Source organism: Sinocyclocheilus grahami, unplaced genomic scaffold, assembly GCF_001515645.1.
Source record: "Sinocyclocheilus grahami isolate Dianchi unplaced genomic scaffold, SAMN03320097.WGS_v1.1 scaffold715.1, whole genome shotgun sequence".
Lineage (NCBI taxonomy): Eukaryota > Metazoa > Chordata > Actinopteri > Cypriniformes > Cyprinidae > Sinocyclocheilus > Sinocyclocheilus grahami.
This window is the reverse complement of record NW_015505894.1, coordinates 324,239-352,206: the sequence shown is the minus strand read 5'-3', so window position 1 is coordinate 352,206 and position 27,968 is coordinate 324,239. Positions and strand designations below refer to the sequence as shown.

Genomic DNA, 27,968 nt, shown 5'->3' with positions numbered 1-27,968 from the left:
TTTTAATACGAAATATCTCCTAAGGTTTCAGACAGGCTTCCAAGACACCATAACATCATTCAAAATGATCTTAAAAAATCATGTGAGCTTAACAAGCAAACATTTAGTGACTAATATGCTAATTTGTGAGTAGAAGTCAAGAATTTCAATTGCATAAATAAGACTATGAGACTGGTTCAGGGTAATTATAGTTAACTAAAACCCCCAAAAAGTGTTACTTGAAATTGTATTAAATTCAGCTAGAAATGTAAAGCAGCATTTATTATTTTTATTTAGTAACTTACTAATACTAAAATAACTAATCTCAGAATAAAAATTAGTGAAAACTATATAGACTTTAAAAAAACAATAACCAACAAAAATGACACACACAACAAAATTACTAAAACTTTAATTAAAATTTAAATTAAAAAGGAAAACTAATTCAAAACATTAAAATAACTGTTTTTTTAATAAAATGTTGACAAAAAGCAATAAAAGTGACAAACACACACAACAAAATTACTAAAACTTTAACTAAAATTAAAATGAAAAAGGAAAATGTATTCAAAATATTAAAAAATATTTGTTTTTTAAATAAAATATTGAATATTGAGATATGAATTGTTATAAAAGAATACATGTATGAAACTAAAACCACCAGTACGTGGTGGCAAGTCTGTATCTTAATGAGTCATTATTTTAGTTAACTAAAACTAATACCAAACCAAAAAACCCTCAAACATATTTCAGTTTTAACTAAACTTAAAATGAAAGTGCAAAATATAAAAATAAAAGCTATTAATTAATTATAAAAACTATAATCTCAATGATACTAAATATACATGCCTGATTATGAATGAATTAGTTCAAAAACAGATTCATTTAGGAACAAAACTCTGATTTTGTGTGTTGTTCTGAGATGGAGTGAAGGATACATATGAAAAGATATGATTACAAGTCAAACAAATGAAGCCATCTATGATGCAAACATAACAGATTTTACACGCCATGTAGACACACCCCCTTTTGTTTTATTTTCTCTTTTGCAGTCAATCTGTTGTAAAGGTGTTGTGCCAGCGGTCGGAGCGGTACGCGCAGGAGCCTGGAGCTCACTGGAGGAGCAGGCGTACATGCTTCTGACAGAGACAGAGAGACAGACCATGAGCTATTACATTCAAGAGTACCTGCGCGCACACATCGGTGTAGAGCCTCTGGCCATGGCCCTGTTTGAACTCTTCAACACACATGCCAAGGTGAAATGATTGATAACAATCCATAATGCATGTTTGTAATGTAATGCAAAATGTCACTGACAAATCTTTATTTGATGGTCAGCATTCTAGTCAAATGAAAAATGTATCATACTTTGGATGATTTCAGGTGTTTCTTTTAATGATCTCTTGGCTGTTCCTGCTCCCCAGCTGTCCTTGCTGGCTGAGGTGCGGACTCTGATCGCCCCGCAGGATCTGGAGCGATTCGACAAGCAGGTGTTACATCGCGAGATGGAAGCGTGGAGAGCTCGGCACAGAGGCCCGGGCCTCCTGCACCCTGACTCTATCTGCGTCACCCATTCAGAGGGCCACATTCCTGCTGCCTGCCAGCTGACCACTGCAGTCCCCGGCTACAACAAGGCATGTGGATGTGTGCGCATCAATTGGCGTAATGCAGTGCTGTGAATATTAGTATACACTGGTGGACAGTGGTGCCCTGTTTAAATATTTACTCTGCTAATATTATAAGTACTTATATAAAAGTACAAAAGTAATTGCTTTTGAATATTTTATTTTGCTGAACAAAACAATAATATTGTGATATATTATTACAATAAGGTTCTTTCAGGATTCTTTGTGGAATAGAAAATTCAAAAGAACAGCATTTTTTTTTTTCAATTACTAATTTCTTTAAATTTCTTAAAAACATATCCAACTGACCTATCCAGGTCTGATGTATAAAAACTATAGTTACATATTTATATGCATATATACTGTACATATTTATTTATAAAATCAAACTAAAAAAGACAAAAATTTAAAAAAGATAAAGACTCAAAAAAGAAAAACGAGAGAAGGAAATAACACTAAAACCAATGTTTACACTACCATTCAAATGTTAGGGTTTGAAAAGATTTTTAAATGTTTTTGAAAGAAGTCAAAATACAAATAAAAACAGTAATATTGTGAAATAGTATTACAATTTAAAAGAAATTGATTTTTTTGGTTAATAGAAAAGGATTCAGGAAAAGGATTCTTTAATAAAAAGTTCAAAAGAATCGCATTTATTGAAACTATTTACAGAACGATTAATTTCTTTAAAACGTTTGACCCCAAATGTTTGAAAAGTAGTTTACGCATCCAACTTACAAATTTTAGTTATAGATAAATTAATTGATTCTTTCATTTATTCGTTCATAGCTTTCAATGTTCTATCCTCATAATACCTATTAGGATGGAGAGAGATCTTTATTTGTAACTTTATTCAGACTGACTTCTACTGTGCCTGCATTGGTTGGTCTGATCTGATATGTCTTGGTATTAGTATGATTTGATTCCAAACATTATTGTTAAATCTCACTCACACAAGCCGTAATTGAGCTGAACTGATGAAAAAAGAGCTGCATCTCAAGTGGAGCAAGGGTTTCTTAAACTCGAAAAAATTTTTTAATGTATTTTGTTCTGGTGTGATTGTTGCTGTGTACACTTGAGTCATTTCAGTGATTGTTTTTTTTTTTTTTTTTTTTTTTTTTTTTGCTTTGCCTTGCCTTTATAGAATGAGTGCAGGCTGGATGGGAGTTTGATGCCACTTGAGAGTCTTGATTCTCTTCCTGATGTTTCTCTGGTGAGTTGTTTACATTTTTTGCAGTGTGTCTGCATGCTGTTAGACTGGATTAAAAAAAAACATTTTATGGAGAAAAAGCAGCCAACATTAAAATGGCTTTTGTATTTTAACATTTGAATGTAACAAGAAAAGAAAGGCACATGATTTAGGACGAGGAAAACAAAATATGTATCCCTGAAATACAAAGACTGTCACAAGGAAATTGCAGGAGATTTATTTTATTTTTGGATGGATACTCAAAAATCTTTGAAGTCTCAAAGATCAATAGATCAATCTCATAATTTGAAATTTAGTAGAGGCAGTGTATATGTACAGTATGCCTCTACTTGACCTTAAAATGTAAAAATGTACAGTATATGTAGAGTGTGTATTGAAGACTAAAGACTAAGATTAAAGTGCACTAAAATCATAATTTACACTACTGTTCAAAAGTTTGGGTTTGGTAAGGTTTTTAAATATTTTTTAAGAAGTCAAGTTTAAAGTATTAATTTTTTTTAAATCTTACTGACCCCAAACTTCTGAATGGTGGTGCAATTAATTTACTATAGAATAAAAAAGAAAATATATATACCCAACATTGCAAATCTTCACATTGTATCAAATGTAATTTTACTGTACACTGCCCATAAACATGGCGTAGCTAGCATAAACCAGTCAAAAGAGCTTGTTACACTTCAGATGTTATTTTGATTTTGCCGAAATTGCATGATGACATCATAAAATATTCATAACATTAAATATCTGTTGTTAGATTCTAAATCAGAACACAGCCATCTGACAGATTTCACTTTTATCTAGTCAGTTTGCTGAAGATTGAGTTGAGTTCAATAGATTTTTATCCTAGCCTTTCTTGCTCTCATTTAATTAAGCATCAGTAGCCTAACATTAACTCTTTTAATCATAAACGATTATCTGGGATGAATCCGTAATTGACCGTCTTGTCATAAACGTGTGCTTATGCTAAATTGTTGTACGTACAGACAACTCTATCATCTGTTAATTTCATAATGTGCTGACATTTTAAAAGGAAATGTCACCTTTTAAAAGCTTTTAAATGTCAGAAAGTGTTTTTTTTCTCTCTGTGTTATCATAACCTCCCTCAATGATAATGCATCCTTTAATTGCCTGTCTTAGTAGTTGAAGGCAACAGTGAGGAGATAAATATCAACAGTACATTTATGTTTTATTTCAGGACAAGGTGCAGCCGCCATCCGAGTCACCCCCCTCGTTCAAGCCTCCCCCTCCACCTGTTCGACACGCCAGCCCTAAAAATCAGACCAAACGACCTTCGTCCAAGCTGTCCCAGACCAATCTGCTCTTTACTGCCCCCTGTAGGCGGCATCAGGAAAACCACACCCACAATCACTCGCATTCGCCCTGCTCTGCTCACACCTCCCCATGTACCATCCACCACACCGCCTCCACCTGCTCTGTCCGTCACACTCCTCCACCCTGCTCTCACCATCACAGCTCTCCACGATCATTATCATACCACGCTAGCCCTTCTTCTGGACCCCCATGTAAAGATTTGGTTCAGTTTCTGATGAGCAGGCAGGCGGCAGTGCTCTCCCCACACCTAGAGTCTCCAAATCGTTCTAGAGAGGGAACCCCCATGATCTCTCCACGCTCCTCTCCATCGATTTCGCCTTCACTGCTAATGCCTGCGCCGCCCCCCTGTAGCCCTGAGAAGCTCGAGGACTCCCCCTCTACACACAGCTGCGTGGCCGCCCAGACCAGCCCACTACACCCCGAGCCGGAGACGACAGAGGAAAGGCCTCAGCCCCAACTACGAGGTGAAGACACTCTAAGATTGTCATAATTTACTCACCCTCATGTCCTTCCAAACCTGTATGACTTTCTTCTGTGGAACACAAAAGAAGATATTTTGAAGAATGAACCATTTCGGTTACCGTTGACTTCCACTGTATAAACAAAAACACAGAGACATTGTTTTTTTCAATATTCTTTATATTATGTTCAACAAAAGAAAAAAGTAACGGAAGGTTGGAACAACATGAGGGTAAGTAAATGTTGATAGGATTTTTTATTTTTGGATAAATTTTGGAGTTAGCACTGAAATTGAAATAATTATGTGGTATATTGATTAATCAGATTAAATTCCATATATCAGTATATTCTGAGAAAAACCTCTAATTGAAGATGATTTAAAGACTGAGTAACAATCTTAGATCTTGATCTGAATGCTCTCAAATTTGAAGTAGAAGCACAACCCGTGTAGTTTTATTCACAAACAAATTAATCTTTTAAAACAAATCTTTTTAGTGAATCAAGCACATGAAGAGCAACCAGTGTAATTTGATCCATGGACAAATGACTGAATTATTCAAAAAGGCATGAAGTTTCAACTGTTAGTTTGTCAAAGTAAGTGTTAAAGTTTACTTAAGTTGGTATTCACAAAACATTTGTGGTTGTGTTGATGATTATACTGTATATAATAAATAGCAAATAAATAGTTTTGTAAGTTTCAGAATTTATATTTCTGAAATATATTAAGTTTTCTGTATTATTTACAGCATTCGTTGTGGGAGAAAATGGAAAATACACAAGCAAAATGGAAATATAACGGCATGTATCTCAGTTGAATCTGTATTGATAACAGTCCTATTGAAAATTGGCTAAAGATAAAGGTGGTACTAATATTTCTCTTTAGAGGCTTTAATTTCTCAGATGGCAGGATACCTTATTACAAATTGTACATATGATCATAGGGCATCTCATTCATCTAAAATAATCATTAATTACACTCATTTAACATACTAAATTGGCAGCCCTAGTAGGTCCATCAAAACTTCAGCACTTAGGGAATTCATCCAGCTTCTATAACTCATTTCCGATCCAAATAATGTGTGAGGTCCACATAAACTCTGAATGCAGATCTCTAATCTGTGAAAGCTAAATTGTGGGGTTATTTATGGCTTTGTGCTCATTCGTCTGTATTCCCAGGAGCCACACTGTCCCAGCTGTCAGACAGCGGACAGACTCTGAGCGAGGACAGTGGAGTGGATATCGCAGAGGCTGGGGGGCTGAGTAAGGACAGCAGCCCGCGACCAGGTAAACCTCCGTTCCTCCAGGTCACAGGTGACACACGCAGAGCGGAAGGACTCGCACAGGCCTCCGCAAAACAGGTGAGAGAGTTCTGTTGTTTAAATGAGTTATAGTCATTTCATCATATAAATAACCATTATACAGAAGTCTTTTTTTTTAGTCTTGTTTGCCCTGCTGCTGTTAAAAGGAGGTTTTGGTTTAGCTCTACATTTCATGTTAAACACTTCATTCGTGTCTTCCACCTTTCAGGCTTCTTCTTTCTTCTCGAGTGTGACGTCTAAAGTAGCTTCCCTGTTTGTCATTGTTTTAGATGAGAGGAACGGAGCCTACACTTGTACGGGTGCCTAAGTGTGCCAGTACACTGGGGATTGCTGTTGAAGGGGGTGCCAACACCAGACAGCCTCTGCCGCGCATCGCGACCATACAGGTGGGTCAGAGTGGGTCACAGTTCAAAGCCACGGCTAAGAAAGATTAGCTTTTTATGAAAGCAATCCGAGAATGCACAACACTAAAAATCTTTAGTGTTATTAAAAATCTTGTATAAATACATACACTACCATTAGAGTCAGTAAGATTTTTTAATTATTAATCTTATTCAGCAAGGATGTGTTATTTTGATCAAAAGAGAGAGTAAAGAAATGGATTGTTACAAAATATCCCTTTTAAACTTCCTATTCATTAAAGAATGAATTGATTGGCATTCTGTAGTGTTCACATATTTTTTTTCTGTAATGTGAAATGCTAGCATAAAAGTAACACAAAGTCTTTTGTTTTTTTGAATTACTATTCCCACAAAGTATCTTTTGTTCTTCTGATGGAAAGGGTAGCTAATGTACTGTGAAGGTCTGATATTACACCCATCGAAGTGCAAGATACAGTTGTAACTTATATAATGTGGTTTTAAAAAAGCTTTTAAAAGCTGTTGCCTCATAGTCACATAAATGCTTAGGTCAGTAAAAACTACTTCTCCATCATATGACTAAAATTACAACTCTGCATGAAACAATTTCAGTTTTCTTATTAAAAATTAGTCATGACACGGTTAATACTTTTGCCATTAGATAGAGCCCCTGTCTGTGCAACAAGCAGTATTAAGATGGTAGTTTAATCTTTAGTCATAACTTTACAGGAAGTTTTAAATATAAAGGAGCCAGTTTGTTTTCCTCTCATTTCTTTTATGACCTTTAGCCCAGCATCTGTTAGCTAATGGAGCGCATTAGCATATTCAGGACCCGTTTATGTACATGTCTCCATATGCTCGCTTCTCTCAGTGTTGTGTTCACTCAACATGAAGGTGAGAGATTTCCCCTTTAGCGCAAAGTGGCTTTGCACGGAAATATGTTCGCTTGCATATTTAAAGCAGATTGGGATCAAGCAGCTAGTGGTATGACTATAGCTTTAGGGGATGAAAAAGTAAGATAACTTGTATCTAATAGCGCTTATAGAGATGTCTGATACCGCTGACCAAACACAAAGTGCTGTAGCGGTGTTGCTGTATTTGTATTCTTTGTTGATTGGTAGAGTATCCTTGAAATTTGCATAGACTGTCAATTTACACAATCAGCATTTGTAAATTTCACCATTGATAGGGTCACAGGAGAACAAAGGCTGTCACAGACCCATCTGGACATGTTTCATAATTAAAGGCGCAGCTTTTTATGTCCTGAGACATCACACCTGTCTCTTTGACAGCCCTGGGCTCTTAAAAAAAGAGTTTGGGACGCAGCCCACTATTTAGCCAAACAGAAACACTCAAGTTTGGAACAGATTACAGTTAAATTTATTTTGTAATTAAATTAGGTTACACTTTATTTTAAGGTGTCCTTGTTACAGTGTAATTATACATTTAAGTACTGAGTAGTATTAATTAACTACATGTACTTACTATATGGTTAAAATTAGGGTTTAGCTTAGGGTTACTTGCATGTAATTATGCATAATTAATTGTTAGATATTAGTAAGTGCATGTAACGTGTAACAAAGACACCTTAAAATAAATGACATAATTCTGTTACATGTAACTAGTTACTCCCCAACACTGTTTACAATAATTGCATGTAAAAAAAAAATACAGTTGTATTGTGCAGTTATGATACTATATATATATAGCGATTCAGTTTACAGCAACTTCATGAATTAAAAGACAAAACACATCTTGTATTTACTGCAGTATTTTTGGGTAAGGTACATGACTATCTTGCGAGATGCGAATGCACCTAAAGCCGTAATTGCTACTTTCAAACCCCCCAAAAAACAAACTTCCCAGGAGGATTTGAACACACCATCATTTGTTGGCTGGTCTATTTGAAACAGCAACTGTGAAAAGGAAAAGCTTTTTAAAGTGCTGTTTGATACCATCAGATTATTCCTTGTCCTGAAAATGCTGACCTTCACAGAAAGGAAAAATTATTAGAAAAATAGAGATTTATTTTCTAGCTTTAAGCTAATGAATAGTAAATGGATTTGTGCTTGATTGTCCTTGATACCCTACACCAAGATAATACTAATATTTCTCCATTTATTAAAATGCCATATTCAGAGAGTGAATTGCTTGTCTTGGAAATATGTGCTGTGGATCATATTTCAAAGCCAAAACAGGCATAATGACTCTTCATTAAAGCAGTATTTTTTAAAGCATCATACCGTATACGTCTGACATGGTAACGAATTGAATGCAACCTGAAAAACGCACTGCACAATGAGGCAATGTCATAAGTGTAACCATGACTACCGCACTTCGACTCCTTAAGAGCTACTTTGGTTTTAATCAAATGTTCATTATGAGAGCATTCACTATTTTGTATTTATTAGACACGTACAGCTCAGGTGTCATGTAGAGAGTTAAACTGTAATAAATGTTGACAAATTAGATCAGACTCCAGCAGGATTATAAAACTGGTGTAACCCATTCTCATGAGTTTGTAGCAGGACTATTAAACAGGCCTCCCTCCAGCTCAACAGAAGATGCGCATCTTGGTTATCTCTTTCTTCCTGTCCTCAGGCGCTTTATCTTTATACTTTGACAAGAGGTCAGCTAATGACCCGTCAATATGAAGTGCCATATCTGAGAGAGCAAGCAGTCATTTTCTCCCCCATTTCCCACTTGTCTTTTCTCTCACACTTTTGATAGATGATCTCTCTTTGTGGAAAGTTTGAGACAGCTGCTTGTTTCTCTCTTCTTCTTTCTGTCTCTCAGAAGGGGGGCTGTGTGCATATCTCTGGACAGTTTCGGGTGGGTCAGGTGATTCTGGAGGTGAATGGCGTGTCGCTTAAAGGCATGGAGCACCGGGACGCAACTCGGGTCATTGCCGAGGCCTTTAAGACCAAAGACAAAGACTATGTCGACTTTTTGATCGCCGAGTTCAACTCTGCTCTGTAGAAGTTGTCTCTTGAGAGTTTTACTAGACGCCACTGTGAAGACTTTACGTCACGTCCACACAGAGCGGCTGAATGAGTCATGCTTGTCATATCTGAGTCACAGTTAGCTTAGAGTTCAAAAGCTGCAACACGCCCACCTTACGTCTGTGTTCTCGCTATAACAACGAGCAGCTGCCACACACCTTCACTGAACCTGTTCCTGGTATGTTCCAGTGGATGATCTGCAGAGCCAAGACTGTTGCTGATATGTTTGATATGACGAGACCAGGGTTATATTAAGTCTGTCAGATCTGTGCCATAAACACACACACACACACACACACACTACCGTTAAGTTTGGGGCCTGTATGATTTCTTGAAAGAAATCTCTTATGCTGTCTTATCTGTGTATATTTTAATATATTTTACTCCATATACAGCCACATACTTTAGTCTTTGTTGTTACATGATTCTTCAGAAATCATTCTAATATGCTAATTTGGTGCTCAAGAAACATTTCTTATTATCAATGTTGAAAACAGTTGTGCTGCTAAAATTTGTTTTGTGGAAATTGTGATGCATTGATACATGATCATTTTTTTCAGGATTCTTTGATAAATGAAAAGTTCAAAAGAACAGCATTTATTAGATTTTTTTAAATATGACCAATGATCAAGTCTATATTGTCACTTTTGATCAATTTTAATGAATCTTTGCTGAATAAAAGTATTAAGTAAAAAACGTACTGACCCCAAACTTGAATGGTAGAGTTGTGTATATATAATCAAATCATTCGTTTCATTTCTATTCATATTTATTATATAAAATATGAAAAAAATATATATTTATACAAAAATATATAAATATACAGATTTGCTATTACAGTTCTTAATCACATATAATTTTAATCATAATATCAAATGGCATAGTCATTGTTTTGGAGGCGTTTTTTTTACTCTTCCTTGATTCAAGAGGTGTTTAATATATTTTTTGATGAAAGGAACTGAATTCAGTGGAAGTAGTGAAATGAAGTGATATTAATACACTGTTGTAATATGTGAATGGAGATCAGAGTTATTCCTGGACAGACGGAGCGAGGAGGAGGATTCTAGAGTATCTCACTGTTTTCTCATTCTGTTTTTTCTTTTCTTTTCCTCTCTGTCTCTCTCACAGACACACAAAATCGGGCTGTTTTTTTTAAAGCTCTTATGTCAGTGTGCATACTTCAAAGAGAGGTTATAGAGAGGAATAATGAAGAAATGTACAGCAGTATTTTTTGAAGAGATCAGATGTTCAGTGTCTGAATTATATGTAAATGCATGGCTCCTGATTATGCAACATACAGAGAGAGTTATTGTACATAGGTAAAATAATGTAAAGCTGTATATATTTTATTTATGTAATATATTTTTTGCACATACTGTTGATATAATGTTTTCAATGACTGCATCAAAAACATTAAAACCCTTAAATATGAAACCACGACATCAATACTTAGAATAGTAACATAGAAGCATATTCGTTTTTCAACCCAAAGGATGTTGTTCCCTTCAGATATTTTATTCATATACCACATACCATTATGCAGATAGTCTGTCTTTAAGTTGATAAAGATCTGCTTTTTGTTAATTCGTTGCTTGTCATTTGTTGTACTTTGCAATGTGAAACACACATAATATTGTAACTTTACAGGAACTAAATGATCATAGGCTCATTACAGAACAACAGCATATAAAGACAGCGCACAATCTGAGGTTATCAATATTATGCCTGAAATATTTATGATTTATGCCAAACTGGAAAAGAGACTAAAATAAATATTTAAAGACTGAATTAAATGTCTGTAATTTATTGATATTTTTATTTCTTGGTTAAATCATATTGTTATCATTCAAAATGTGTTCATCTGGCTTTGTTTTCTGATGAAGCTGTGTTTTGGTGCCCTCATGTGTTCAAATGAAGCACATGGTTTTAATTTCAAAGGTTAGGAATGCTTGTAAGACCGTACTAAACTTAAATATATTATACCTATTAAATATATTATACCTCCACCCTATAATACCATATACTTTTTGCAATTAATTTGACTTTTCTGCAATAATGTAACACCATTCAAAGTCTTGTAGGTCATTTCAGATTTATATTTATTTTGAACATTATTATTTTTGAAGAGTTTGAAAATGTCTTTAAATAGATTGTTATAAAGAAAATGAGTCTGAATCAGTAGAGTTTTTTTTTTCTTTCTTCTGATTTGTCGCTCTTCATTTTTCTATTTCTTATATCAACATATCCAACTGTGTTGTATATATTAAAAGCACATTCAGATGCATCTGCCTCAAAAACAAATGAATAATATTATAACTGAACTAGTGTGTATTTTCTATCATATTATGAGAAATACCCTAATGTGTGATGTGCATGGCATGAAAAATGTCATAATCAGGAGATGTTTAACAAGCCAGTTTATTTTACTATATGCACAAGACAATAGTTTGCACTTCATAACCTCTGATGTGTTAAACATGTTAAATATATTTAAATATGGCATATAGATGATATATTTACACAGCATGAATGTGTATTCTTAGCGTAAATAAAAGATTTTGACATAAAAAGCAATCATTCTACATTACTACACAAGGAGCAGTCGAGATATACCAGCAAGGGAGGTTTTACTATATTAACAGGACTATATACAGGACTAGTAACTATTACAAACCACAATATTAAAATAACACGAAGCAGTTGATATTCACAATGGGACATCCAGTATTAAGTTGATCACGCAACAGACACACATCATGCTTGGCAGACACTGCATGGCAGGTCAAACTACTGATTCCATTCAAAATAACTTTACAAAAGAGGAAACTGGAGTCTCAAACTCAATTTACTATGCTGTGTTCAAATAATCTTCTCTTATTATTTTATCTACCTATGAAGTACACTCTCAAGTCGACTGGTCCCATAATACCAACAATGGAGAATGACACCTAAATAATTCCTTATATTTCATAATGATCTTTGATGTAATCTGAGGTTAATATTAAGGTGATTATAAATGTAACCGAGGCTATTTATGTAATATACTTCACTATAGCCTATTGCTGACAAGGGATATATTGTACGGGTGTGTAAGTTAAGAAAAAAATCAGTCTTAGTAGCAACATGTTACTGATGACATCAGAATAGTGAGTCAGGGCAATGACATCACATTCTAAAAGGAAAGAAAGAATCAAATTGGATTCATGTTATAGTAAATGAAAAGCTATCTACATAATGCCTCTTTATTAAAAGTGTTAAATGTGATGATAAAAATGTCAGCAGATTTTTTTATTGAAGCAATAGTGTCCTTAAAAATGCCTTTAAAATAAATCCAATTTAATCCATTTAAAATGACAAAGGTCTGACCTTTTTTCTTGTTTTCATCACTTATCTTCTGCAGGAAGCTGGTCCTCGGGGGCCGCGTTGGGGTCCAGGAAGTCTTGGTGCTGCAGATGCTTCAGGTACTTAACAGGAGTGATGATGTGAGAGGAGCCTGTGAGGGAAGTCAGAAACATGATCAGGGCTTTTATTGGGACCAAAGAAAAAAAAAAGGAAAACCATTAACTCGCATTGTGGGGGTGGTTGAATGCAGTTCACTAACCACAGATATACAATGATCAGTAAACACTTATCTTTTCTGTCACTTACTGCAGTGTATATTCATTGTCAAGGCAAATGACAATGTTTTTATAACCATAACCCATGTGTCCCACAGCAGAATGCTTTTGATGCTCAATAATTTATATTTGCATTTACATTTACATTTAGTCATTTAGCAGATGCTTTTATGCAAAGCGACTTACAAATGAGGACAATGGAAGCAATCAAAATCAACAAAAGAGCAATGCTATACAAGTTACATAATGCCTCTTTATTAAAAGTGTTAAATGTGATGATAAAAATGTCAGCAGATTTTTTTATTGAAGCAATAGTGTCCTTAAAAATGCCTTTAAAATAAATCCAATTTAATCCATTTAAAATGACAAAGGTCTGACCTTTTTTCTTGTTTTCATCACTTATCTTCTGCAGGAAGCTGGTCCTCGGGGGCCGCGTTGGGGTCCAGGAAGTCTTGGTGCTGCAGATGCTTCAGGTACTTAACAGGAGTGATGATGTGAGAGGAGCCTGTGAGGGAAGTCAGAAACATGATCAGGGCTTTTATTGGGACCAAAGAAAAAAAAAAGGAAAACCATTAACTCGCATTGTGGGGGTGGTTGAATGCAGTTCACTAACCACAGATATACAATGATCAGTAAACACTTATCTTTTCTGTCACTTACTGCAGTGTATATTCATTGTCAAGGCAAATGACAATGTTTTTATAACCATAACCCATGTGTCCCACAGCAGAATGCTTTTGATGCTCAATAATTTATATTTGCATTTACATTTACATTTAGTCATTTAGCAGATGCTTTTATGCAAAGCGACTTACAAATGAGGACAATGGAAGCAATCAAAATCAACAAAAGAGCAATGCTATACAAGTGCTATAACAAGTATCAGTTAGCTTAACACAGTACACGTAGCAAGGGTTTTTTTAAATTATATAATAAATAAAAAGAAAACCGATAGAATAGAAAAAGAATAGAGCAAGCTAGTGTTAGAGGTCTTTTTTGCTTTTGTTAATAGTATAATAAATAAAAAGGAAACAGATAGAATACAAAAAGATTAGAAAGCTAGTGTTGTTTTTTAAAGAAAACAAGCAGCAAATGAAGAGTGCAAGTCTAAAAGGGACAAGTATTTTTTTATTTAGAATAGAATTAGAATAGAGAGTGTTAGAGTTAGCACTCTAACTCTGACTTTAGGTCAGAAAAAAAATATACGCTATTGTTAAAAAGTTTGGGACTGTAAGATGTTTGAATGATTTTGAAAGAAGACTGTTGTGCTAACCAAGGCTGCATTAATTTGATTAAAAAAAATAAATAAATAATAAAAACAGGAATATTGTGAAATGTTGTTACTGATATTGTAAAATAATTGTTTGCTATTTTAATATATTTTTTAATGTAATATATTTCTGTTAAGTCAACGTCTTCAGTGTCACATGATCCTTCAGAAATCATTCTAATATGTTGATTTGGTCCTTAAAGGGGTCATATGATGCTTTTTTAAAGATCATTATTTGGTGTAACAGAATATGTTGACATGCTTTAATGATCAAATACTGTACATTATTGTAGGTCCTCTATGCCCCGCCTCTCTCAAACGCTTTGTTTTCTTCAAAGTCCCTCCTTTCGACAAGCGCAGTCTGCTCTGATTGGCCAGCTGACCCAGTGCATTGTGATTGGCCGAACACCGAGTCGGAAATGTAACGCCCCTTACCATAATCGCGAGCTTCATCTTTCAAAATAAATGTAAAGACAGAGCCCGAAAGGGGAACAGAGTCGCGTGACAGACACAGTAATGAAGCTGGTATGTGTTTGCAGTACACAAGCCACGGTTAAGACAGCTGACTCCACTGTGATGTGATCCCCCTCTCTCTCTCTCTCTCTCGCTCTCACACACACGATGTGCAAAACTCCGCATTTGAACAGTCAATAGCAAATACTTAAACTAATAACAAAACAGTAGCTGATTCAGAAGCGCCAGATTGTCATAGCAAAGTCAGAATGACCTCCTCTCCTAGGTTCACGAAACGGTCGTCCATAAAATGCATTGCTGTTCTGTTGTAAGTCATCTTAAAGATTCCTAAATGCATCTACTTTCGGAAGGCCAAATAAAGTGCTTTTGCTTTCGCCTAGAAACACACAGCGTCTCCCTGACATGGCTGCTTCAACACTAACTGCGGTTACTGAAACCACGCCTTCTTTCTTTGCATGAACATTTGGGCGGCATTATGCAAATATTTCCACATAGTGAGGTAGATATGTGGGGGCGTGTTAGAACGAGCCGTTTTAGGGGGGGCGTGGCAAAGTCTTAACTTTGATAAAGAATATCTCTTTGGTTTTGAGACTTTAGTCTTTGCAATTTCAGGGATCTTATCTATGCTGTTGAGACTGCTGAGAATGGGTGTGCTCCTTAATATTTTTGTGGAAACATAATTGATACAAAATATTATTAAAATAATAATAATCTAATATTTAATGTTACTTTTGATTAAATACTCCCTTGCTAAATATAAAAGTACTATTTAAATAAAAAGAAAACTAAATGACCCCAAACTTTTGAATAGTAGTGCATAATACAAAAAAGTCTGATCAAATTATCGCTTGAAATTTTTAAAGGCACAGTGACTCAAGGCAGAATTGTGTAATGCTGTCTGTTGTAATGGTTGTCTCTCAAATAGTGAGTCATTGATAGTTCTGCGGTGTCAGAAAGGGCCCTCGAGCACTGCAACCCACCGATGAGAGCTTCCCATTTGCCATTGGCCTGCGTGACCTCATAGACACAGCGCATCTCGCTGTAGGTCACACCCCCAATGATGAAGACGATGATGCGTGGGCCGTTGCGTATCTCTCCTGGGCTCTTATTTTTATGCCAGTTTCCATAACGTGCACTGAAAATGGACAGCAGTGGTATTATCACTAGATATTTGACTAGAAGATGTCGCATACTGAATCTATATGTTTGTGCAGGTAATCCTACCTGGTAGCTGTGGTCGTCTTTGAGGATGCTGTGCGTGTGGAGATGTAAGGGTACTGTTTTGGGTCGAGCTTGTCTTCAATGGCATCCTATCGTAATGTAATTAGGAGAAATTAAAGTAAAAGAAAGATGACATATCCAAAGTGAGGCAAGTACTGTTGGTTCAGCTCACCTCCATGATGTCTTTGACCAAAGGAGTCCACCGGGAGAGCTGGTACGTTTGCTCACTGATTCTTTCCTTGCGGTCAGATTTCTTCCCTTTACGTGTGGTTGCTTGCTGTGGATACATATTTAAAGAGTTATGCATTTCGACCTCAGACATTATGATTAGTGATGCACTGTATTCTGGTTGAATAAGCTGATAATTATTTTCATGTTATGGCTGATAACCGATAAATGGCTGATATATTCTATATTGTCTAAAAACAAGCTAGAAATAAAATAGTTTTTGAAGCTACAATTGAATGTATGCTTTACAATATTAATATTCACACTATTCATTTAGAGATTTACTTAAGATTACATTTAACAGTGTAATTAAAGATTAAGTGAGTACAAAGTCGAATCTCAATGTCAAAGTAGGTGGAAATGATGGCCAATATATACGCTGTCATTCAACAGTTTGGGGTCAGTAAGTTGTTTGTTTGTTTTTTTTAGAAATGAAGACTTTTATTCAGCAAGGATGAATTAAATTGCTCAAAAGTGACCGTAATTTATAATATTACAAATGATTCCTATTCCATATAATTGAACGTTATATTCTTCAAAGAATCTTGTTAAATGTATCATAGTTTCCACAAAAATATTAACTGTTTTCAGCATATTACAATGACTCTGGAGTAACGATGCTGAAAATTCCACTTTTTAAAATGGTCAGAGAATGGAGGGGAACATGTTTTGTGTGTATTAATGACCTCTGAAATGATGGGAATCCCCATATGGGCCATATTAGAGATGATGTCGCTGTCCTCTGGAGGGATCTGAGCATGCTGGAGGAGCTTACAGAGATTCTCCTCTGACACACCTATGAGACACACACACAGTCAGTCAGGAATAATTATACATAATTATACACATAATTATAGAGTTTGAACTGGTTCTAAATCCTTGAAGCCCAACATTACAGCATTATGACAGTTTTGCTCACTGTTGTGCGATATTAGTAATGACTGTGTGTACAAACTGTACATGTCAAATGTACCACCCCCATCTCACCCACACACAGCAAAACAGATAGAGAATACAAAGCACTGGCCATTTTGCAGCTCTCTCACCATTCTTGAGGAAGATGTAGAGCAGGATGATTCGGATTTTGTCCATGATGGTAACGTTGGCGTCTAGTAGGATGGGTACGATGGCTCTCATGGGATCTTTGATCTTCTCACCCTCTGCATCTGTGCCCATCGCTAGATCCTAGGACAGAGCACACAAACACTATTAACACTAATTAATATGACAGTTTGGTGCAAAAAGACCAATCCAAAATAAGCTTTACCTGCTCAACACGGCACAGTTTGTCCACTGTGCCCTGGTAATGCTTCATACAGTCTTCTGCTAAGTGCAGGTGAGTTGAATACTGCAAAATTATAAAAAACTGATTATAATCAGCAATATTATCCCCTTGAATCAGTTCATATAAAACATGTAAATGATCTCAGTACCTTGCTTAACTCTTTCTGGTACTGTGGCATCTTTTTAAGCATTTGGGAGAGCTCTTTCATGGTGGTCTAGAAGATACCAAAACACTTTGTCAGTTATTGGCAATAATCAAGAAATTGCAGTTAATGTTTGATCAGTGATAAATAACACACCTTCTCTCCTGTGTTCATCTTTTTGCTTGAAGAGAAATCCTTAAGTGATTTAGTCACAGCCCTAAAAGTGAGAAACTATTATTTTTAATACATTATTATTATAATTATTCATTATTCATTTAATTAGTTAGCATTGTTCAAACTTTTTCTTTTTTAAAAATCGATGAATTTTATGCTGTTTTTAATTTGCCAGTATAACATATAAAAGTGCAGGTAAAAACATTTATAATGTTACAAAAGCTTTCAGTTTGATATTGTATTTTAGAATGATTTCTGAAGGATTATGTGACACTGAAGACTGGAGTAATGATTGCCAAAAATTGGGCTTTGCCATCACAGCAATAAATTATATTTTAAAATACATAAAAAGAGAAAACAGTTATTTTAAAGGCAGTGGTGATAGAGGCAAATGCAAATAGCTATAGACACTGTATATATTCTATTTACACAGCTATATTCTATTTACACTGTTAAAATATCAGGATTTTCTGCTATTTACAGGTGCATCTCAATAAATTAGAATGTCGTGGAAAAGTTCATTTATTTCAGTAATTCAACTCAAATTGTGAAACTTGTGTATTAAATAAATTCAATGCACACATACTGAAGTAGTTTAAGTCTTTGGTTCTTTTAATTGTGATGATTTTGGCTCACATTTAACTAAAACCCACCAATTCACTATCTCAACAAATTAGAATATGGTGACATGCCAATCAGCTAATCAACTCAAAACACCTGCAAAGGTTTCCTGAGCCTTCAAAATGGTCTCTCAGTTTGGTTCACTAGGCTACACAATCATGGGGAAGACTGCTGATCTGACAGTTGTCCAGAAGACAATCATCGACACCCTTCACAAGGAGGGTAAGCCACAAACATTCATTACCAAAGAAGCTGGCTGTTCACAGAGTGCTGTATCCAAGCATCTTAACAGAAAGTTGAGTGGAAGGAAAAAGTGTGGAAGAAAAAGATGCACAACCAACCGACAGAACCGCAGCCTTATGAGGATTGTCAAGCAAAATCGATTCAAGAATTTGAGTGAATTTCACAAGGAATGGACTGAGGCTGGGGTCAAGGCATCAAGAGCCACCAAACACAGACGTATAAAGGAATTTGGCTACAGTTGTCATATTCCTCTTGTTAAGCCACTCCTGAACCACAGACAACGTCAGCGGCTATTGAATTACTGAAATAAATGAACTTTTCCACGACATTCTAATTTATTGAGATGCACCTGTATATTACTTATTGCAAATAGTGGCAATTATCAGCACCTCAGTATAAAACAGTATGCAACTATAACGTATTGAATGTAAATTATCATTTTAATTCAAATTATTAAATGGATGCTACCTTATTGGGAAAATAATATAATATAATATAATATAAACCTACCTTTACAGCTACCCTAACCCTACCCGATACTTTATTTTTAACTTTTCGATTATTTCCTTCATTTTTTATCGAAAATAAATGCCTTTGCGATGTGATATGAGATTTGAAAAGAGAGAAAAAAAAGTTTGACAAAAGGCAGATTCGAACTCGGGTCGATCGCATTAAAAACAACAACAGCACTCGCTTTACCATCTACGATCTTCTTTTGTAGTGTTGACAAGCCCAATCACACATTGGTGGGTGGAGTTAGTGTAAATAGCCTCTGCCAACAAGACGGGCTATTTGCATTTAGTGTAAATAGACACTCCGTATTTGAAATTGTAATGATATTTAACAATATTACTGCTTATCAAATAAATGCAGCCTTGGTGAGAAAGGAACTTATTTAAAAAACATTTACAAATCTTAACGACCCCAAACTTTTGAAGGGCAGTGTATATATATATACAGTGGGGCAAAAAAGTATTTAGTCAGCCACCAATTGTGCAAGTTCTCCCACTTAAAAAGATGAGAGAGGCCTGTAATTTTCATCATAGGTATACCTCAACTATGAGAGACAAAGTGAGAAAAAAAAATCCAGAAAATCACATTGTAGGATTTTTAAAGAATTAATTGGTAAATTCCTCGGTAAAATAAGTATTTGGTCACCTACAAACAAGCAAGATTTCTGGCTCTCACAGACCTGTAACTTCTTCTTTAAGAGGCTCCTCTGTCCTCCACTCGTTACCTGTATTAATGGTATCTGTTTGAACTTGTTATCAGTATAAAAGACACCTGTCCACAACCTCAAACAGTCACACTCCAAACTCCACCATGGCCAAGACCAAAGAGCTGTCAAAGGACACCAGAAACAAAATTGTAGACCTGCACCAGGCTGGGAAGACTGAATCTGCAATAGGTTAGCAGCTTGGTGTGAAGAAATCAACTGTGGGAGCAATTATTAGAAAATGGAAGACATACAAGATCACTGATAATCCCCCTCGATCTGGGGCTCCACGCAAGATCTCACCCCGTGGGGTCAAAATGATCCCAAGAACTGTTGAAAAATTTAAGGGGGTCTGAATACTTTCCGTACCCACTGTATATATATATATATATATATATAAATGTCAACCTGTAGGACTGAACAGACTTACGTGGACACCTCTGCTATGTGTTTATGTCTCAGAGTCATCCACAGGTCATCATCTTCATCCAACAGCACCTCCTTCATACGAGTGTCACCCATTCCACTGGTCTCATACCTGATTAACACATATGTACCATCAGCATCAGTAAACTGCCTATAGCACACATGTACAGCGTGATGATGGATGGAGATATTAACATCATGAAAAGTCAACTACTTGGCTGAAGGTCAGTTGAAATGATCTGAGTGACCTCAGAGCAGTATATAGATGGAGTTATTACTTGTAGACATCATTCTCAATGGGCAGCAGGTCATAGGCCATGGCCTGAAATGTGAGCTCGTGTAGAAGTGGAGAGACAAGGTCAAAACCCCGATCCAGAATCAGTAGCTGGGAACGTGCTTTATCAGGTCCCTGTGAAAGAGAGGGAAAAAAGAAAGAGACAAAGATGGAGCACAAAACAGTACAGCAAGGAATTAAAGTTGGACAGTGAGAAATTAAGGTCACTGGTGCCAGACAGAAGCAGTTTATTTTTATCATCCGAGACAAAATATTGTGCTACAAGCTCTGAGACTCACCTCTCCCAAAGTGGGGTCATCTGCTTTGTAACCGTCCAGTTTATCCTGAAGCATCTGGGCCAGGACGGCATTGTCTTTGTACTCTCTTCAAAACATAGCAACATGTAGTCAATCATGATGTGGACCATCACTGACCTTCTAGATGAAATATAGTCGCTATAATCTGTTATATCTGATTTTTTTAAATAACAGTTGTGTGCTTGTGTTTTTTAGATTTTCTTTGCAGATGGCTGATGATGCTTGGAGTTACATCAGCAGATGGTGTTTATGAGAATGTGAGATTGATGGTAAGACGTTCATGTGTGTGCTGCTTCTTCCTCTCTCACCCTCTGTATCTAACAGCTGGGTACTCTTTCATTGTGGCGCACAAGGTGGCTATTTGCTCAGCTAAACGCTCCAACACCTGGTTCTTTACATCAGCTTTAAACGGGCTGTAGAAATCCTGGAAGGCATCTTGTCTGTCCACTGAGAACACCTGAGAACAATGTAGATAAATAGATACATTTATTCTTAACATCTCAGATCTTCAATGAGATTCAAATGTATTCAAACATGGATTCATGAGCTGCATCACTGAAACTGCATACTGCTGACTAGGTACTATATTTGGTTTAAAACATACTTTTGCGATTGTTGTAAAATATTCAATTGTTGTTTTAATATGAATGAAATATATACTACCCATATTCAGATGTAAAGTGTTCATCAGAATTAAAGCTTCAATCTGAATTTTGCTGTAAGTAGTAGGTCATTTTGGTATCTTTCGCTTACTGTTTTCAGACACTGGTCTCATATACTGTTTAATAGGGAAGTAGGCATATTCCAACACAGAGAGAGTCTTTCTCTAAAAACATAGTTCAAAACATCTTTCTGCTAAAACATAGACTCAATAACAAATAGAGATGTAGAACGCAAATAGTGTGCCATGACCAAGTGTAGTGAGATAAAGTGACTACTAACTGCTTCTCTTTAATCTACCATGTTAGTGTTTGGCCTAACTAGCCGTAATTCCAACAGACTGACAGAACTTTTTTTTTTTTGACTCTGCCCACAGTGAATCCTCACTGGTCTAAAGACCTGCTTCACATAACTGTAAAAAAATATGTTCTTCAGGTTACATGTTCTGTCCCTAAATCAGTGGTGTTCAGCCTTTGTGAATTAAAGGCCCCTCACTGTCAAGACTATATTTGAAGATATTTATGATGCTACTGCTGTAACAAGAACAGCTATTTATCAACAGAAACTAGGAGTGACAAAATAATTAAATCATTAATTTTATTTAAAATAATTCAAACTATTATAAATCATTTCTGTAACGCCAGAAGTTTCAGAAACTTCTCACACTCTTTTTGTATTTGCATGTTTTTTTTATTCAGTCATTACAGGATAAAGGGTTTATTATTATTATTATTATTAGCCTATTATTATATTTCTGACTCACAAATAGAAGTTTTTCAGTCATTTCCACCCAATAAAACATTTTAGAGCCAGACATAACTACAAAAGTGTATACTCATTATAAAAATTCCTATTACTTTGCGGTTACATTTTTATTTTATTTTTTTAATTTCCATGACCTTTTCAGGTCTAGAATATAACAATGAAAATTTTAAACACCATGGGAACCCTCATTCTTTGACTGAAAAGACTGAAAGCTGTTGATGGAAAATATTAAAATAAGAGAAACATGATGTACGAAATATCTATAAAATAGAGAAATATTATGTCAGTTCACATCTTTAGCTGTTTTAGCTTATTTGATGCTTATTTTGTCATATTTTAAATAATTGTAATATATTTAAATTTAAGCCATCTTGCAGTCCCCTTGGAAGTGTGCTGAGGCCCCCTAGTGGGTTCCAGCCCACTAATTTGTAATTGTTTTAGTGCCGCAGGTAACTTTTACCAAGCAGCTTCCTGTCCTATGGCAACTCACATCTCACCGTTGTCCATCTGCCCATGAGAACCAGCTAAAAGGTAAAAGTGAAGGTACTTCATTCACCACTGGATATATGTTAATGGCTGTTATAGGGCTGTTACTGTCCCATAATCCTCTTTCACAATAGTAATAACTCATCAATATGTCACCTGCCTCGCCTGTGCCTGTATGTGTGTGCTGTATTCTGTACATTCTGCATGTTTGGCCAAAAACATGGTTTTCAGATTAATCAACTGCCACATAATAACTACACTATCCTCTTTTCTTCCCTCAGCTTGACCTATAATCCATATCAGTGTTGTATCTCTCTCTCCCTATCCTAACACACTAGCCTCAACACACTGCCCCATCTGTCACATGTACATAACCCTACTGACATCCAACCAAATTCCAACTCCACGCTCTCTCTCATTGGCTGCTTCATTGATGGGGCATTAGCCAATGGGGAGCAGGATTAGGGTTGGTGTAGGGAGGGCTGATTCAGCCACGCCTCAGGATTAATTATAGAGGGCAACAACAGAGGATTGGCGGCACAGACACAACCCAACCAAAGCTGCTCTCGAACGTTCCAGCATGATACAACCCTTCCCCCCACATCTCCATACATCTTCCTATGCATCATCCCTTCTTTCTTGAGTCTCAGGGTGTAAAGTAGAAGCTACTCACCTGTGATTCATAGGGCAGGAAGGCGATGTTAATCTCAGTCAGTGTCTTTATGGATTTAGAGGCACGGGATTTACTTATCAAGTTGAACAAAGAGTCTGGGATTGCTAAAATCAAAAATAAAAACCGAGATTGAGTGAGATAAATATTCTAGATAAATATCTAGTAGATGTGGTAGAAAACTAGTTGCTGATGTCCAAAAAAACAAAACATCCTCACTGTCTGTGAAGAACACGTGTGCCCCTCTGTATGTGGGATTACGAGGATCTCTGAAGTCATTGATGAGTCCCTCAACTGACTGTTGAAAACACAGACATATATTATTTATTCATTTATAATAAAAACCCTACCTTTCAAAAGTTTTGGATCAGTAAGATTGTAATGTTATCTATGCTAAGCTACAGCTAAAAGTGCTACCGCCAGACCCGGAGATCGGCTGAATGGATTCGAAAACGGTAAAACGCAACTGTTTAACTCTAGGGGAGTTGGAAAAATTAGCCTATTTTCAAAAATAGTGGAGTGCTCCTTTAAAGTCTCTTACGCTGACCAAGGCTGCATTTATTTGATCAAAAAATCAAGTAAAGCATTAATACTGTGTAATATTACGATTTAAAATAACAGTTTGCTATTTCAAAATATTTTAAAAAGTAATTTATTCCTGTGATGCAAAGCTGAATATTCAGCAGTTATTACTCCAGTCTTCAGTGTCACATGATCCTTCAGAAATCATTCTCAAATGCTGATTTATGCTCAAGAAACATTTCTTATGATCAATGTTGAAAACGGTGGAAATGTTTTTCTGTGATTATATTTTTTTCAGGATTCACTGAGTCTAGATCTTTTGAATTCTTTGAAAGAATAGAATGTTCAAAAGAACAACATTTATTTAAAAATAGAAATATTTTGTAACATTATAAATGTCTTTACTGTTCCTTCATCAAATGAATGCATCCTTGCTGAAATTACAATTGATAACATTTCATCATTGTATTGTATATCAAAAACTATCATCGTGTGTATGATGGGATATAATACAAACTCCCATACAAGCTCTGTTTTATGTCTAAAAATAACTTACCTCATCAGATGGAGTAATGAGATATATGGCTTCCATGGTAGGAAGAGGCTCACGCCGCTTGGTTATGTCCTCAACAACTGGAGAAATGAAAGGAAATGGTTATGGAAAAATGTCCATTTGAGCCAAATTGCTGTATAATTTATACAGCTACGTGGTTTTGTGCCTGTTTGAAGCATTTCTACAGGAGTAAAACTCACTTGTGATTCCCTCAGACAAAATATCTGTCATTTTACAGCATGATGAGACCATTCTCATGCTGAGCTTGTCCACCACCAATACCTGAGGGAGAACAGCATGCATTATATATGTAGAACAACATGTAACAAATCAAACACCAGTGTAACACAACATGTTTTAAATGATGTTCGCCAACATGGGATGCTTCTGAGTCTATTTAATGCTGGTGTAGGATGGTCTTTTAAGCAAGAAGGCCTAATGTGACACCAGAGTCATCTTTGATTCAAGTTCATTTCAAGATTCTTTTTATCATACTGCACAGACTAAATAAAGATTGTGTTTTGACACAAACAAATGCTGCACATTACAACACACCAACAATCTTTTTCATAATGATTGTTCAGATGAATAGACGGTGAGATTGATGTGTACCTTCCATTCTCCCTTCTTCTTCACCTTCTTAATGACATCATTCATAATCTCTGTAGCACAAAAAAAAAAAAACATGAAAACCAGTGATTTCTGCAAAATGGAGATAGCAAAAAAGACAATGTTCAGAGAAAACATCAATATTTTGAATGCAGGAGATGAAGCAACTCTGAGTCCAAATTTAAGTCAAGATTATAGAAAACGTCTCAAATCTCAAATGCAAGAAAATACCTTATTAAAGAAGAAAAGAAATAATATATAGCTAATGACTAAACAAAACCTTACATTCTCTAGCCTTGGTTCTTCCCATTGTGACTGTAATATTGATGTTACAATGCTTAGATATATGTTATAATTCATAAATTAATCTGAAATGATGATAGCATTGACTGAGAACGATATCCAGACAAAGATCTTAAATGACTATATTTCATACTTGATATATGTTAAGAATATTGAGAAAAAATGGTCATTTAAAATATACAGTATAGGTGTGTGATAATGGGAGCATGTCTGCCTCACTTTAAATATATCTGAGAGAATGTCACTTCAAATATATCTGTGCTAAAATACTGCATAATCATACACTCTCTCTGGCAAACATTTCCTTGCACACAGTTCACTGAGACAACTATGCAGAGTTTGCCAAAAGTATCAGGTAGAGGTGTTGCTGAGTCTAGACCTTCTCTCCTTTTTTTGAATATGTTTAAAACTGCAAAATACTCTCGGCAGAGACTGAAGAACATGGGTCTGGGCTGAATTTATTATTATAATATTATGGTTTGCTGCTTAGCATCACATTTAAGTACGATATGAGGATTCTTCTGTAATTTGTTCAGTGTGATTTGGTGTTAAGATTTTTTTTTCCTTTTTGCATTTAGTGTTTAGTTAATGATATAATACGTTGATGATTAAGAAAATTGTATGAAACCACATAATAAAAAAAGAAATCAAATATACCATTCATGTCTTTTATGACAGCAGAAAATGAAATGATCAACTTGATTTGTTAGTTTAAATGATATATACTGTATTGTGTGGTGAGAGAGACCCAGCAATCACAGGCCTAATCTCTTCCCAATCCTCTTACACCACCAGCCTCTCTATTTTTGTTCTTCCCCTGTCTCTCTTTCTCCTGCTCTTTGTCACTCCTTTTTTTCTTTTTCTCACTCTCTTTCGCTCTTTGTATCTCTGCCACTGGATGTGAGCACAATGGACCTGAATCATTTTTACTACCCTTTTAAAAGCTCCATTGAATGGCGAGATCCCAAACGCAACAGCTTCCTGCAGTCATATAACACATTTCACAGCTATTGACGCTGGATCTGTCAGTTCTAACACCCAGAGGTGTTGCTGCATTAAAATAAACTTGTGATGAACCTCACAGGCTATTACTGAAATTGTCGAACAACAAATCAACATCCAGTCTGACAACATTTCTGTTTATAAAAAAAGTTGCTTGTGAGATTAAAAAGGGTGGAAACTGGATTGAAAGCTTTTAGATACTTACAGACTAAAATCAGATACAATATTAATAGATCAAATCAATATGTCCAAATACATGACTAGACAAATACCATCCAGCAGCAGCATTTTTGATATATACCTATTATGGTATGTGTAATTTTTCCTGATGTTGATGCAGTAATGCCTTATCATTGGCAAAAGTAAACAAATATTCACAAGTGATAATTGGTAATGTTTTTCCTCAGAATCTTTTCAGATTTAATCAACACCAGCACTATATATGGCTACAGAAATAACAAGAAAGAATGACACAGGACAGATGGCGAAAAGTGAAGTCTGGCTGTGATGAAAGAAACAATCAGAGAGGGCATTATGAACCCTGGAAATCTTGTCAATCCTCATGGTTGCATTTAGAGCCAGAAAATATCAAGGGCTACAAAAAAAGTTCATTTTTGAAACTGGCATGTCAAAACTGTAAAGGGATGGAGTATAGGACAAATCTAACATCCACTGAGCCTATAGATATAACAAAAGGTGACTAATATTATGGTCTAAAAGGAATCACATTCACAATGCCTTGCATAGATATATACAGTAGATAGATAGAAAAGACAGATATAAAAAATAAGCACAACATATGTCAGACTGAACAATTAACATCTTACACCAGCCTTGTTTAATGGCTTTTCTTAACAGCTTTTTCTAAGAACAAATTCCTGCCTGTATTATATGTATTCAGGCCCATTTTTCCACTCTTTGTGCTTCCACCCAACAGCATTATGAGCCTCCCCTCATATCTAGATCCTTAATCCCACTGGACTCCACAGATTACTGTGCATCTCCAATCTCCAGTGTGCTTTTAGCTACATCATAATCCTTTGCATAGTGCAATATAATAATATAATATCATAAGAGTGTTAAATTTGAAGAATTTAAGAAGAGCAGTGTTACTGTATGAGGATTATGTTGGTGAATAGTGCAGTAACATTCAAATACCACAAATTAGAAATAGCTGAAATATCACTTTTAAATACACCACAAATTTAGCCCTAAATCAACTTGAACAAAACATTTCTTACTTTCTCCGACAATCGCCTTGAGCCCCAGAGATGCCATGCTGTCTCCTGTTCTCTCTGTCTCCCTGCTGGACTCGCAGTGCTGCGCGCGCTCAGAGCTACAGTTGGTGTAAATGGGATGCAGTGCGCGCGTCGATGCCTAATCCCACCACACGCCTCCGCAGCTCCACTGTTGACATATGCTGCATGTCTTGTAAACTACACACACACACACATTTGTGCATATTAAGCATAGCCTTCCAGCAGCTTCTGTCATGTATTGATTTTTGTGAGCGATTTGTTTTACTCATGTTTTGGGGTATTGCATACAGTTATATGAACTGCTATGAAAGTAAGGGATTTTAAATTCACATCAAGAAAAATGTAC

General features: G+C 35.7%; 2 protein-coding genes across 4 annotated transcripts in view; one reads left to right on the top strand and one right to left on the bottom strand.

Moving 5' to 3' along the window:
• whrnb (whirlin b) overlaps window positions 1–9,752 on the top strand; it is a 51,761-nt gene extending 42,009 nt beyond the window's left edge. The window contains exons 6-12 of one of the 2 annotated variants that reach the window (XM_016244356.1): window positions 1,032–1,235; window positions 1,404–1,613; window positions 2,749–2,817; window positions 4,010–4,610; window positions 5,782–5,963; window positions 6,194–6,310; window positions 9,080–9,752. In XM_016244356.1, coding sequence (XP_016099842.1) covers window positions 1,032–1,235; window positions 1,404–1,613; window positions 2,749–2,817; window positions 4,010–4,610; window positions 5,782–5,963; window positions 6,194–6,310; window positions 9,080–9,262 — 1,566 coding nt within the window. In that variant the 3' untranslated portion in view covers window positions 9,263–9,752. Of the gene's footprint in view, window positions 1–1,031; window positions 1,236–1,403; window positions 1,614–2,748; window positions 2,818–4,009; window positions 4,611–5,781; window positions 5,964–6,193; window positions 6,311–9,013 lie in introns of both variants that reach the window. The other variant, XM_016244355.1, reaches the window with a different exon arrangement.
• On the bottom strand, window positions 1,050–27,703 carry LOC107560235 (syntaxin-binding protein 1-like). 2 transcript variants are annotated; one of them, XM_016244359.1, is made up of 20 exons: window positions 27,605–27,703; window positions 25,062–25,111; window positions 24,650–24,731; window positions 24,453–24,529; window positions 23,594–23,672; window positions 23,378–23,481; window positions 21,102–21,250; window positions 20,776–20,860; window positions 20,481–20,611; window positions 20,207–20,314; window positions 17,679–17,739; window positions 17,529–17,594; window positions 17,363–17,443; window positions 17,142–17,280; window positions 16,782–16,891; window positions 16,040–16,144; window positions 15,871–15,956; window positions 15,627–15,781; window positions 13,281–13,407; window positions 1,050–1,118 (listed from the first exon to the last, which is right to left on the bottom strand). In XM_016244359.1, the coding sequence occupies exons 1-19, from the start codon at window positions 27,639–27,641 to the stop codon at window positions 13,298–13,300; spliced, it is 1,815 nt and encodes a 604-aa protein (XP_016099845.1). In that variant the 5' UTR covers window positions 27,642–27,703; the 3' UTR covers window positions 1,050–1,118; window positions 13,281–13,297. The 2 variants fall into 2 exon arrangements, with proteins under 2 accessions (XP_016099845.1, XP_016099844.1); XM_016244358.1 differs by lacking the exon at window positions 1,050–1,118 and adding an exon at window positions 11,702–12,457.
• Window positions 27,704–27,968: the final 265 nt, after the last annotated feature.

Excerpts from the sequence above, each read along its gene's own strand:
- LOC107560235 (XM_016244359.1), bottom strand. The coding sequence starts at position 27,641 with ATGGCATCTCTGGGGCTCAAGGCGATTGTCGGAGAAA. Across the intron at positions 16,145-16,781 it reads GGATTCCCATCATTTCAGAG|CAAGCAACCACACGTAAAGG; the intron begins GTCATTAATACA and ends ATGTATCCACAG. Across the intron at positions 15,782-15,870 it reads AAGACGACCACAGCTACCAG|TGCACGTTATGGAAACTGGC; the intron begins GTAGGATTACCT and ends GTCCATTTTCAG.